Consider the following 12889-nt stretch of genomic DNA (forward strand, 5'->3'; position numbering starts at 1 on the left):
TAACTGATTTATTTATTGTTTTTAAGTGCTTTATTTTTAATGATCTACACACCAACGTTACTTTGATTTTCTCAACTCTTGAAAGATTTAGAGCTTTGCAAAGCAAAGTTTGCAGGACTCTCCATCAAGTCCACCATAGGAACAAACCTGCCTTGAGACATGCTAACTATTACCTTACAAAACCAAACGATGAACCAACTATTCACTTACACCACCATTCATTTCCCTTTTGTATAAGTCTGTAATCTTTTTGTGTCTTCGTCTTGTTCTTGTTTAGATGAATCCCCGTCAGTGGAACCACATCTCAGAAAGCGCCAAGGATCTGGTGAGGCGCATGCTGATGTTGGACCCAGCGGAGAGAATCACCGTGTACGAGGCTCTGAACCATCCCTGGCTCAAGGTAACGCCGCGTTGTGAAACACTCAGTGTTGGGTTTCTGTCTCCTGCTGCCACTAAAAGAAATCTATAAGTGTCCTTCCTTCTTTGGAAAAACATGCTGCTCCTTCATTCTTACACGTCGAAAGTTTTGACTTTGTCAAACTTTCCACCTGTTTGGTGTAGAAGACCACGGTGGAAGGGAGACTCGTAGCCTGAAGCTGGAGCGAAATCAACGTCCTCGCTCTGTGAAGACTAACCCGGTGACGGGAAGCGGCGGCTCGGCGGTGGTGCCGCTCCTCTTGCTTCTGCAGACGCTTTCATCGCGTCTTCTTCGCTGGGCAGTGGCTGAGGGAGCCGCCGAGATGATCTCTTGACAGCTCAGCACGTCCTGACTCCTCAGGCAGTCGCGAGCCTTTCAAAGCCGAGTCTGGTTTCACTTTTGATTTGTCAGCACTGCTGGAAAAGTTTCATGTCTGGATTCACAAACGTTCAGACACGACAGTTTCTGTTTTCGACACACAGGAATTGGCCAGGTTGAGTACTTACCCCGGCTGAATGTCTTTGGTACATAACAATCAAGGATTCACACCTATAGTCCAATCATTTTGTATCTGCTGTGTTTCCTTTAAAAAAAAACACAATTAAAATTACACTTGAATCATTTTGTTCACGTGATAAGTTGTTATAAAAGCGTGCCGGGCCGACCTGCCTTGGGTCAGTGATTCAGGCTGATGGTATCTTCATACTTTCTTTCCACCCATCGGGCCTCTTGCATTGTTTAAATACCACAGCCGTCCTCAGCATAGTTTCTGACCCAGTCCATCCTGTTGTGACCACTGTGTCTCTTAGCTCCTATCATGTCATCTTCATGATGAGTTCAGTGCCGTCCGGTCATCTGAACCGTCACTGGATCTCAGTCCAGTGTGGAAGATCTGGGATGAGGTGGAACAGGAGATTCACAACATGGATGTTCAGCCGGCAAATCTTCAACAACACGTGTCAGCATGGAGCAAAGTCTCCAACACCTTTTTGAATCTCTGTCACAGAGAATTAAGGCTGTTCCAAACAAAAAGGAAGATGCAAGATGATTTGATTTTTAGTTATTGTTTTGTTCTTGATGGACAGTGGAGTGTCATCCTTTCTTCCTCCAAAATCCAGTCCCTGCTGTTATTTTTCCATTTCCTGTGGTCAATTTTTGAAAGCTCTGTGATACAAGAACATTACATTTTACAGTATTAACCTTTGACCTTACCGTACTACACGGGTGTCCAACTCATTTTCATGTTGGATCATGTCAAACACCTGGATGTTGTTAAAGGGCCGGTTGTTCCAGAATGTATTGGCAAAACCCTTTAAATTGCTACCAAATATCAATAAATAGTTGTGTCACCATTCAATAAGTGTATCTTAAAATTCAATAAGATTGAACATTTATTCACACTGATCAGTTCATCCAGGATTCTGTGATTTTTATTTATTTATTAGTGGTTTTATTTGCTACCAAAATCACAGATTTTGTGGCCCTAATTTAGAAACATTTCTGAGGAGTTTTTACAATATTTGCTGTAATTTGTGATGTTAAATGTGACTTTTTATTAATCAGTCATAGATAATAACTTGACATCAAGTAACACTGAGGCAGCGCTCACTCAAACCCAAAGGTTTTGGCCAGTTTTGAGAAAAAATGTCAATAAAGCCAGAAAGAAATTTGGGGATGTGTTGATTTTGTGCAAATTTTGTGGATTTGTGAAAAACTGGAGGATCTTATTGACATGCGGAGTTTAGACGGCCACGTTTGACCCCCGAAGCCTTGAGTTTGACACATGTGCTATAGATAATAATCCACTGAGGAAGGAAGGACACTCTGATCTGTCGTTAATCTCTATCAGCCACCATCACAGCAGAAGACGGCAGAGAAAGTTCAGATCCTCCTTGTCAGCTCTCCATTTCTAAACAGAGTGTAAAACACTCTTCACTCTCCAGGTGAACTTTGGAGCCGAGGGTTCAGGCAGGTTGTGTCTTGAGCTTTTTTCTCAGTAATCTAATGCCGGTGCCAGGTTTTGGTCAGGATGAAGACTGAGACGAATGAAGATGCCTCTGCTGATCTGCTTCTTTATGAAAAAAAAAAAAAAGCAGTATCACAATATCACATACCTGCACTGCTGAGGTGATGCTCCAACTGCCAGATGTGATCTGTGCGACTCTCGGTTTATTTTTGGATGAACTCGCAAAACGGTTGCTCTGTTTTGGGTGTTTTTCTGTAAAGCGCATCAGATCTCGGTGTGAAAAATCTATTTCTCACGGATTCGTTGAAACTCGATAGAGTTCTGAGGAAGACCTCTGTCAGATTGTGGATGGTCCGACTCTCTTCCTGTGCTTAGGTGTGCTTAGGTCTGCTCTAAAAGCCAGGGAGGCGCTCATCATGACCTAGTTCTCTGGAATGGGCTCATCCTCCAATAGTTTCCTGAGTTTCCTAACTTCTCTCGTTTCCAACCGAAGCAGTTTTGATAGTAGTGAGCTCACATGGGTTTCAGTGATGACTCAGGGAGATGAAGAAAGTCCCCGTTGTTTAAATGCCTTGTGCATTGATGGAGAGTTAATTTCTTCTTATTATTCTTGTCCCTCTTTTGTCAGGTCTTTTGAAACAGACTGCAGACTGTTCAGAGTTTCACAGATGGCCGTGAGCGAAGAATGAGTTGATGATCCGTTGAGGCGCATTTGGGAAACTTAAGCTGTTAAGCAAATTATATTTGATTCATGAAAGTCGATGATTTCTAAACATGGCTATTTTGTCCAGCTGTCGTGTCTGCATGGTATTTAAATTTAGTGTGAAGGCCAGTGAACATTGGTGAACAAAAAGCATCACCAACCTTTCAACTCATACAGCAAAAATGAAAATTTGCCATACAGATTGTAAATATTAAGCCAAATGTTCTTGTTAGTTTTGAGCTTTTCCTGTTAGAGGAGGAGCTAAGAAAGTAAAAGAATGAAAGAACGTGAAGACAGTCAGGTGATGCCAAGACGGGAACATGAAGGTGAAGGTTCTGTTTGTGGTTTTCTGCAGGAGAGGGACCGGTACGCTTACAAAATCCATCTGCCAGAGACCGTCGAGCAGCTGAGGAAGTTCAACGCCAGGCGGAAGCTCAAGGTTCCCGTCCATTCGCCACCGAACGTCCCGGAGGTTCGGCGGCGACGAGGCTTTAACGCCCGCTGTGTCGTTTCAGGGAGCCGTGCTGGCCGCCGTGTCCAGTCACAAGTTCAACTCCTTCTACGGCGATCCACCGGAGGAACTCAACGACTTCTCAGAAGAGCCCACCTCCTCAGGTGCCCCCTCCACACGCCCCGCCGCTCTCGTGGAGAACACGGCTGCCTTCCAGTGTTCTCCACGAGCCGCCCTGATTGCTGCCGTCTCTATTCCTCTCCAGCTGCTTTTAAACCAGTAGAAAATTAACACGGGGGACTGTGCTCATTATCTCATTAAGCAGGTTAATAGATGCTGTGAAAGTTAAGCGTTGCTGCAGGACACGCTTTCTGTTTTCTCTCTCGGTTTTGTTCCGAAGAGCTTGGTGGTGGTGTCCATGTCTTTAGTTTGTTTCCAACTGCTCTGATACCAACAGAGAGATTATTTTTTTGTAAATGCGACGGAAACCAACCTGCCTGCCTTTAGGCTGCCACTGGTTGTCATGGTTACCCACTGTTCCCGAGCTTTTTTGGCGTTAGCTGTCATGTCGTCAGAGCAAACTCCTGTTCATAGGAGTTCACCCTGCAATCGGCAGCCCGGGATCGCTGGTTCGATTCCCGGGCTGCCCGCCCTCGATGTTTGTGTCGCTGGGTGAGACGCTTCACCAGAGGGCATGACCTCTATCAGGGGCTTCACCAGTGTGTGAACGAGCCCCTTGAGATGTCAGTTGGAGATACAAAGGGCATTATAAGCTTCATTGTTGTCATTAATGACCCAAACACCATGTTAATGAGAAAACGTGGCCCAAATGTCAGCAGATGTTAGGATGGCCAATGAGAAGCACTGAGTCCCTCTAAATCAGACAAACATGCACCAAAAATAGGCTTTTTTGAATTGCTAAATGTTCACTTATTCTTTAAAGGAAGAATTAATGAAATGTAATCATCTTTACCTATTTTGGTCCCAATTAGGGGTCATTTTGACTCCACCCTGTTCCACGTCAGCCTTTTCTATACGGGGGGGGAATTAAAACAGATGCTAGTTTTCAGACTATTGGTGACCCTCACAGAAAAATCCCACAAATTTCACATATCATCAACTACCTGTAAATAGTTTCTAACTAGAAACGCAGCATAATATGATCCTGGTTTCTTTCTGTATTTACATGCGTAGCACAGCGGGTGCCGACGCAGCGTGACGTCGATTGATATTCCCTCCACAGCAGCACATTTGCCTTTTTCCAAAGTGTCACTCTGTTTCTTTCTCTCTCTATTAATGCTTCCCCTGGGCTAGGACTGCTAGCAGCAGAACGTAGGTATCCAGGCGCTTAGCGTGTGTTCAGTGTGCGTCTCTGTGTGTGTGTGTGTGTGTGTGTGTGTGTGTGTGTGTGTGTGTGTGTGGTGTGTGTGTGTGTGTGTGTGTGTGTGTGTGTGTGTGTGTGTGTGTGTGTGTGTGTGTGTGTGTGTGTGTGTGTTGGTTTTCTCTAAATGCAGCAGTAAGTTGTCTTTGATGTTTGTTGTCCTCCAGCTTCAAGCGTCCGTTTGAGCTGTGGACATTTAGTCGACGTTTCAGGTGTTTGAACAGAAAACATGAGTAGTTTGTTTTGTTCATTCACTCTAATTTAATTGTGGAAATGATCTAAAGTTATGTTTTCTAAATAAAAAAACTTAAAAACTTTATTTCACTACCTCCATAAATATTAACTACTTTTACTTTGAGCAGCTCCATCACAAAAGCAACAAAAGTTACACTAATGTTTTGTGTTTTTTCTTTGTTTTTTGGGGGGTTTTTTACATGATAAAATGTGAAACGAACGCTGACAAGCCTGTGACCTCTGACCTTGCAGGCGCTGTGTCTCAAGTGCTGGACAGTTTAGAGGAGATCCACGCTCTGACAGACTGCAGTGAGAAAGACCTCGACTTCCTCCACAGCGTTTTCCAGGACCAGCATCTACACACACTGCTCGACGTAAGTGTCCCCCCCCCCCCCCGCACACACACACACACACACACATACACACCGTCACATCATGATCACCAAATATATAAGCGTTCACACACTCTGACCCCTCTGAGGTGGCTCAGATCTGTTTCTACCTCGTGGTGACTGATGAGCAGCTGCAGTCATCATGTGATGTTTGATTCTTGGATCCGTCAGGATACTTTGTTTAAACTTTTAGCTGCTCGTGTTTACAACAGTCTCTCACATATTTAGGACTGAAAAGAGCTTGATTATCATTCACAGATTATTATTCTTTGAATATAATAATTACACTCAATCCATAGATTTTCTTTCTGCTATTGACTCTTGTTTGGTGTTATTTGAGATTCAATGCTTTTATTGTCATATTGCACAGTATTTAACATAATGACAAAAAAACCCAGGGATGCACCATATTGGATTTTTGCTTGATATCTGATATGAACATATACTCATTTGATGGATAACCAATACTGATATTTTATTTTCCTATAACCTCCTTACTGAAACTCTACTGTGGAATGAAAATACTGCATTATTTTTGTCAACTTTTCCAACTTGCATTCTGTTTGATGTCAGATTTATGCATGACATCTGCTCTCTCTAAGACGATGACAACACTCTGTTTTTCTTATGTAGAAAAAAGTTAAGTACTGCAGTTTTAAAACAAAGGAAAAAACTTTTAAAGGATATAATCTGCAGTGGAACTAGTACATTTTTTTAACAATGTTAAAAAATTATTGACTCAAGCAAGTTCATACATCTTGCGGAATAGTTTTATGTAAATCAGTTTTCTCTTACTTCAGATCTAATCAGATATTTGCTCTAGAAAATAGAGAAAAGTGTTTGGTAAGATTTTGTGTTTTTGCCTGCAACGTTCCACACTCACACTTGTTATCCATCAATACTTTTCTGTCTTACTTTTTTAAAATGTATTTATTTTTGTCGAATGAGGCAAGTCGACCGGTTCGGCGCAGCAAAACCCTGAGAGAGAATTTCACCGGCCGCCTCTGACTGCAGCACCTCAAACCCAGGATGAGATCATGGGAACCAAACCGACAGCAGCTTGATTAGTGACGTGACTGAACCAGACCTGTCATCAGCACGCTGACCTGATTTCCACAGGCAGCCAGCTTGTTCATGTCTGAGCGCAGCCTGCTGCCTGTCAGGCCTCGCCGCCATCAGTCACTGTCAGGCCGCGTCTTCCGCACAAACACGTTGGGCTGCTGAGGAGTTTTCACGCTTGGTAATTTGACGTGCTGACAGCGAGGCGAGTCGCTCTGCTCTTCTGAGCGTCTGTTAGAAAATCTAATTGTCTTTGCTCTTCTGTGGAAAACATTTACAGTCAAGTCAAGTCCCACTAAAATCCTCATTTATCTGCAGGTTTTACGTCAGCAGTCGTCACGTTGAACTTTTCTCACTTGTAGAGGGTTTCTTACAAAGTCATTGATAAATAAACAAAACAGCTGGCAGTTGTCATAGAAACTGCAGCATTTGGTTATCATATTTGCCCACAGTCTTTCTTTTTATCAAACTGTTTTCATATCTAAATAACAGTATTTCATACAATAGTGAAAGGATATTTTGCACATTTGGTTTTTATCCTCTATGAGTCAGTTTGCTGGGTTTCCTGCACAGCTTGTGTCAGACTTTACATAGGATTTCCAATAGGGCCTCATAAAATATGGATTATTTTTCAAATTCTATTTTTCTCTCTCTCCAAATTCAACTTCATCCACATACATTTTTCTGAATTCCATCTTTTTACGTTTTAAACATATCTATGAACTCAAAAAGTATGTAATTATGATGAAACCAAAGAAATGGAACAAATCATTTTTTTAGTCAAAATCAGTTTTGTGTAGTAGGCTAATACCTAAACAGCCATGTCTTGACTACACTTGTTCTTCTACAAATAATGAAGTTTAAATGTTCATAGTTTCGAATAATTTTACTCTTGTTTAAGTTGACTCTGCTTAACTTCTCCACAACTTTGTCCCTGATCCGTCTGCTGGGATTTTATGAAGCTGTTTTAACAGAGCGACTGCATTTCTACTGAACAGCCGGGCGAGAGTCGGGTCGCCCGTCTGTCGCAGAGCAACACAGAGGCATTGAACACACACACTCACTCCTAGGGACCGTTTTGAGAGACCAATTAACCTAACAGTAATGGTTTTAGACTGTGGGAGGAACCTGCCATGCACTGTTAAATAATCACATAATGCAGGCATAAATCTGTGTTTGCTGTGCTTCAGCTTTATTGTCATAAAAACAAAATCCTCCTGTTATTTTTACTGGGTTCCTTCGCGGTCTGGGTGGAGCCGTCAGAGAGGATCTGGCATCTCGTTAAAGGGGCAGTATTATCTAAAATGTGCTATTTTTATAGCTTTCCTTCATGTTATAATGTTACTCCCTCATCAAAAGCATACTTAAATGATGTATATTTGGCATATACATCATTTTTGCAACATCTGAAGTGAAGACAGTTACTTGATTGTGCTGTAAGATAGCACTATATGCCTGGAAAACATACAATACTGCCGCTTTAATTCCCACACAGGCCTTCGTAGAGGCTGTGAGCAGTCAGCCGGCTGCTCTCTGCTGCTCTCCGTGACTCAGATGTGGACAGAGGCAGCTGCTGACTGCTGACCCACCGATGCATCACCACCTCACAGACCGTACTTCAGGAGCAGAGCAGACCTTACACAAACACGCCTTCGCCTTCCTGTTTTCCGTCGTCCACCGTTTTCTTTGCTCAGCTCTTTTTCTGGCCTGAGGGTCCCGCAGCAGGGTTTGGGAGTTTACACTGAAAATGAGCCTGAGACCAGTCGACCTGTCTGCAGCGTGTCTGTGAAGTAACTGCGTTCAAACACTTTTATTTCACAGCTTAAATTCTGTTAGGAATCACATTTCTACTGCACTAACATTGAGTCGATGTAGTATTTACTTTTCTTTACCAGGGTTGTACTTGAAAAAGTTTTCTTATTACAATATGAGTGATATGAAGTGTTCTTGAATGCAGCTAATGAGGCCTAGACAGTGCTGTATTAAAATGGGTAAAGTTCATCATTAGTTTCATTTCTTTTTCAGACAATGTGTGTTTCCTGCCGCTGGCCTCAGTCTGAGCAGGATTACAACCGCAGTGGGTCAGAGCAGAGTGGCCTGCTAGAAGGTCAACCACATGAAATTAGCTCTTAGAATAATTGTGAAAATTCCCACATTGAGAAGTTTATGTTGTTTCAGATGGGATGATTGTACAGTTAGAACCAAATGCTTACACAAACTGTATCTACAGATGCAAAACCTTTTTTGTTCTCTCTGTTTCAGTACGAATCAGAATAAAGTAGCTGTGTTTCCGTTACCAGTTTGTGTAAACTTATTCAATCATTCGCTCAAGTAAAACAAAAAAAACGCACGCCATTGCAGTGTTTCCATTGAATGTGACACGCAGTTAAAATGTGAATCTGCTTGTTTACGTGATAAGTCGTTAAAAACCGTGATCCTCAAGGTATTTCCTGTCGCCTTCTCTTTGGTGGTTGCCAGTGGCAACATCCTGCTGGCAGTCACGTGACTCGCGCGACGCAGAAAAAGTGTTTCTGTCACAGGCCAATTTTGACGCAGCCAAAAGAACTGAACTCATCCCAGCGGCAAAACGTTTAATTGAAAACTGAAAGTTTTTTTTTTTTTTAAGTTGCCGTTTCCATGAAGCAAATTTAATTTTGAAATATCGATTTGCACAATTATATGGCCAATGGAAATGCAGCTTCTCCGAAAATGATGAAAGAAAAAATGTCTTCTTTATTATTATTTCATTTTTTTCAAATTGAGATGTGTTTTTTTTTTCACATTTCTCTCATATTGAATATTTGGTGTAACTTCTCTTCAGACTGTCTTACTTGGGTCAAAAGTTGACTTGCATGTGAATGTTTTGAGGTGACAGTTTAGGGGTTTACTGCTCACAATAATTTGCCATTTTGACCCAGAATATATAAAGCAGAAAACTGCTTTATATATTCTGTGGTTTATAAGCCACTTTGTTCATGCAGACACAGATGAGAGGTTTTTGCAGAAGCCCTGAGAGGAATTAGAAAAGTTTGTTTTTACATAAGAAGTAATTTTACCCCCATAATTTTTGAATACATCTGCAACTTCTATGCTTCTTCAATGTTCATCTTTTTTTTTTTCTTTTTTTTTTTTTTTCTTTTTTTTTTTATGAAATCAACAACAAAACAGAAATCAAGTGGGTGGAACATTAGTTCTAGGAAACTCACTGTTTGTCTATCCACTGCAGGAGGGATATTAGAGTTGGTGTGGTTTTACTCCAGTCCCTCTCATGGCTAAATTAGCCGCTCAGATATGTTATGTTTCCCTCTCACTTCCATTTCTGAGCAGGAAAAAAAAAAAGAAAACACACTTAGCTCAGAAATGAGAGAAGGATGTTTAGACAGTCAAAAAGACATGATGGAAAACCTTTTAGGAAGAAAGGTTTCCTTGGGGAAAAGGCTAAATGTTTTTCTCCTTGCAGATTACTATACAATAATCAGCAAAGAGATTACAGTATATTATACAGAGAATTAGTCTGTTCAAATATGTTTCACTTCCTTCCCATACAGTTTAGTTCTCTGTGCAGCTAAACACAACTTCACTTTCACTGTGATCTTCTGATGCATTGTCCTAATTTCTGATTTTGTCTTATCGTATTTGATTGAAGAGTGACTTCCAAATAGTAATTCTATTGATTGAACTGAAACAATTAATTGGATTAATTGTGATTAGTTGATAAATGAAATGATCGTCAACTGATATAGTAATCAATTTATCATTAACTGGAGTATTCAGACTGAAAAATGATCGTTTTGCTGAAAGAACAAGACAGTCAGAGCATCAATGAAGACAAAACTTTACAAAGAATAAACTCAACGGTTTAAGTAAAAAAAAACTGAATTGGTCACCTTTTATTGTCTAATTATTAATTGGTTAAATGAAAAAAGGTTTGAGTTTTTCTTATGCTGATAGAAGATTTTTTTTTATCTGCTTTTGCATATTTGCTAGAAATGATCAAGTTTGCATTACATGAATGCTATATTATTGCATTTTAGGCAATGCAATGTTTTTTCTTTTACCTAGAAGAGAGGAATTATTTTTTTTCATTTTCATCTTTTAATGTATTTCTAATTATCTTTAAAAAAAAAAAAGAAAGATTTAAGTTGAATAGAAATCTGTGGAATATCCCAGTTTTTGTATCCGATTAATTGATTTTGACTTTATCTGCTTAATAGGCTACATTGATTTTATCGCTTAATTGCTAACTAAAATAATCGTTAGCTCGATGGAATCTGATATTTTCCTGCTGAAGCGACACCAGGCCAGCTGGGGACCGACGTTATTTGGATGGAAACCATCATTCATACAGACCTTTGATCAGCCGAGTCTGATCAACCGGGTTCCACTTCACTATGTTCTCACTGTTCTGAGCAGAATATCTGGAATCAGTGAGTGAAGCTCAAATTCCCCCTCCCAGATGTTTGAATCCAAACCTGGGCCTAAAATCACGAGTTTGACAAGATTAACTTTCCTCACATGCAGATTCATCCTGCGAACCTGATAAATCAGGAATCCTGTGGCACACAGAGACGTGTGTGCTTCCTCAGAGTGCTTCCTCAGAGGCTGAGTAGGTCAAAGTGTGCGTGTGTTTTTGTGTGTGTATCAGTGTTGGAGGGAGCTGCAGATGTCTCCTTTTAGCTCTGCTTTTCTCCCCTCAATCCCCCAGTTTTAAGAGAGAGGGATCAGAGCAGGATGGGACGGAGGAGAAGAGCCGAGCGTTGGTGGGAACAATGACGGCTGTTGTCGGGCCTTGGTGCCACCCGCAGGCAGCCGCCGCCGTTCGCGCTCCACTGGTGTTTGTCTGCCAAACGCTCGCTGCTTTCGGGAGTCTTGTGCGTCTTTACTTCCCGTTCTGCTCTCTCCCGAGGTGTGCGCGGGATCGGCGTTTTCGCCAGGCGATGCTTCGAGGTAAATTTGAAGCGAGCTCAACGCATTCCGTGTGTGTGTGTGTGTGTGTGTGTGTGGGTGTGTGTGTGTGTGTGTGTGTGTGTGTGTGTGTGTGTGTGTGTGTGTGTGTGTGTGTGTGTGTGTGATTTTGGTGCAGGACCTGTATAACGAGGAGTTTAGTCGAGCACATTTATATGTTTCTCTCCTCCTGCTGCACTCTGTGCTGCTCCTGAGGCTCCGCTGGGCCGATTGAGGCAGAGACGTGATTTGCCCGCGAGTGAATCTCTGTTTACACCTGTCAGTGTTCAGTTATGAAGATATGTTGGTTTTATCTCTGAATATATGCTGCCGTTCTGGCTGTAGGCGCACAGATTGATTCATAAGAGAGGCAGGTTTTTGCAGTTTGTGTCAGTAAACAAGTCATTCTGCTTGGGTAAAAAACATATGAGTCCCTCTCTGGAAATGCCAAAGTTGTAATCTATTGATTGATCAGGTGGTGATAATAACATGGTACATCATGGTCTCTGTCAGTGGACGTCACATACTGGTGACCGTTTTCTTCCCAGTGTTGGAAGCAGGACAAGTGTGACCAGGGTTTTTCTGACCTGAGTGAAATCAGGTTAAATTGAACGAAATCACGCATTTGTGCAGCAAAAATTTTCGTTTGTGCTTCCAGCTTTAGTAAGTGTTTCCAAAGGTCATCAAAGGTCAACCAACCAGTCCACATTTACAAAATCCAATGAAATTTAGCGTCAGTCAGCTGTGCTATAGCAATAGTCAGTTGATATAACCAACCTGGTTTTGGTTATATCAGTTTCATCTCATGATGTCTCTTGATCAGAAACCACTGATCTCATTTCAATACTCATAATAATTGATTTATACCGCTCAGACTTTTATCTGAACTGGTGCTTACATGGCTGCGTTAAAAATGGACACCGCATTGCATTGATAGGTTTCGATATTTTTTTCCTTCATCAAAGTTTGAGTTCCTTTCTAGCGTAGTCCTCTCTTTCTCCTTTGACAAGCACAAGTCATTCATAACACTGAGCAACATCACAAAAATAGTAGCTTGTTTTCTGTGCTGTGTAATTCATGTTTAGGGATGGTCTCAGCAACAGAGAGTAACACCAGACATGAGAGTCAAACCAGACGTTTACATTTTGAAGCCAAAGAAAAACGCCTCTGGAACTTTGTTCTGTCAAGCTGTCAATTCGGAGAAAATTACTCTCTGGAACTGAGTCCATAAATATTCCCAACAGCTATCCAGAAATCCTTGCGATGTTTCCCTGAGTAGATCAAATGGTGACAAACATGTTGCTGGGCCCAAGAGACAGCTACGTGACTCCTTACCAGATA

General features: G+C 41.5%; 1 protein-coding gene across 14 annotated transcripts in view; it reads left to right on the forward strand.

Annotated features, from left to right (window-relative positions):
- Positions 1-12889, forward strand: part of caska (calcium/calmodulin-dependent serine protein kinase a) — a 115831-nt gene that overhangs the window by 77225 nt on the left and 25717 nt on the right. For 10 of the 14 annotated variants that reach the window (XM_055059744.1, XM_055059743.1, XM_055059751.1 and 7 more), the window contains exons 8-12: positions 278-400; positions 3443-3526; positions 3603-3702; positions 4853-4870; positions 5406-5527. In XM_055059744.1, coding sequence (XP_054915719.1) covers positions 278-400; positions 3443-3526; positions 3603-3702; positions 4853-4870; positions 5406-5527 — 447 coding nt within the window. The remainder of the gene's footprint in view (positions 1-277; positions 401-3442; positions 3527-3602; positions 3703-4852; positions 4871-5405; positions 5528-12889) is intronic. The other 4 variants (XM_055059746.1, XM_055059758.1, XM_055059753.1 and 1 more) reach the window with 1 other exon arrangement.

Source organism: Poeciliopsis prolifica, unplaced genomic scaffold (assembly GCF_027474105.1).
Source record: "Poeciliopsis prolifica strain line A6 unplaced genomic scaffold, Auburn_PproV2 SCAFFOLD056, whole genome shotgun sequence".
Classification (NCBI taxonomy): Eukaryota; Metazoa; Chordata; class Actinopteri; order Cyprinodontiformes; family Poeciliidae; genus Poeciliopsis; species Poeciliopsis prolifica.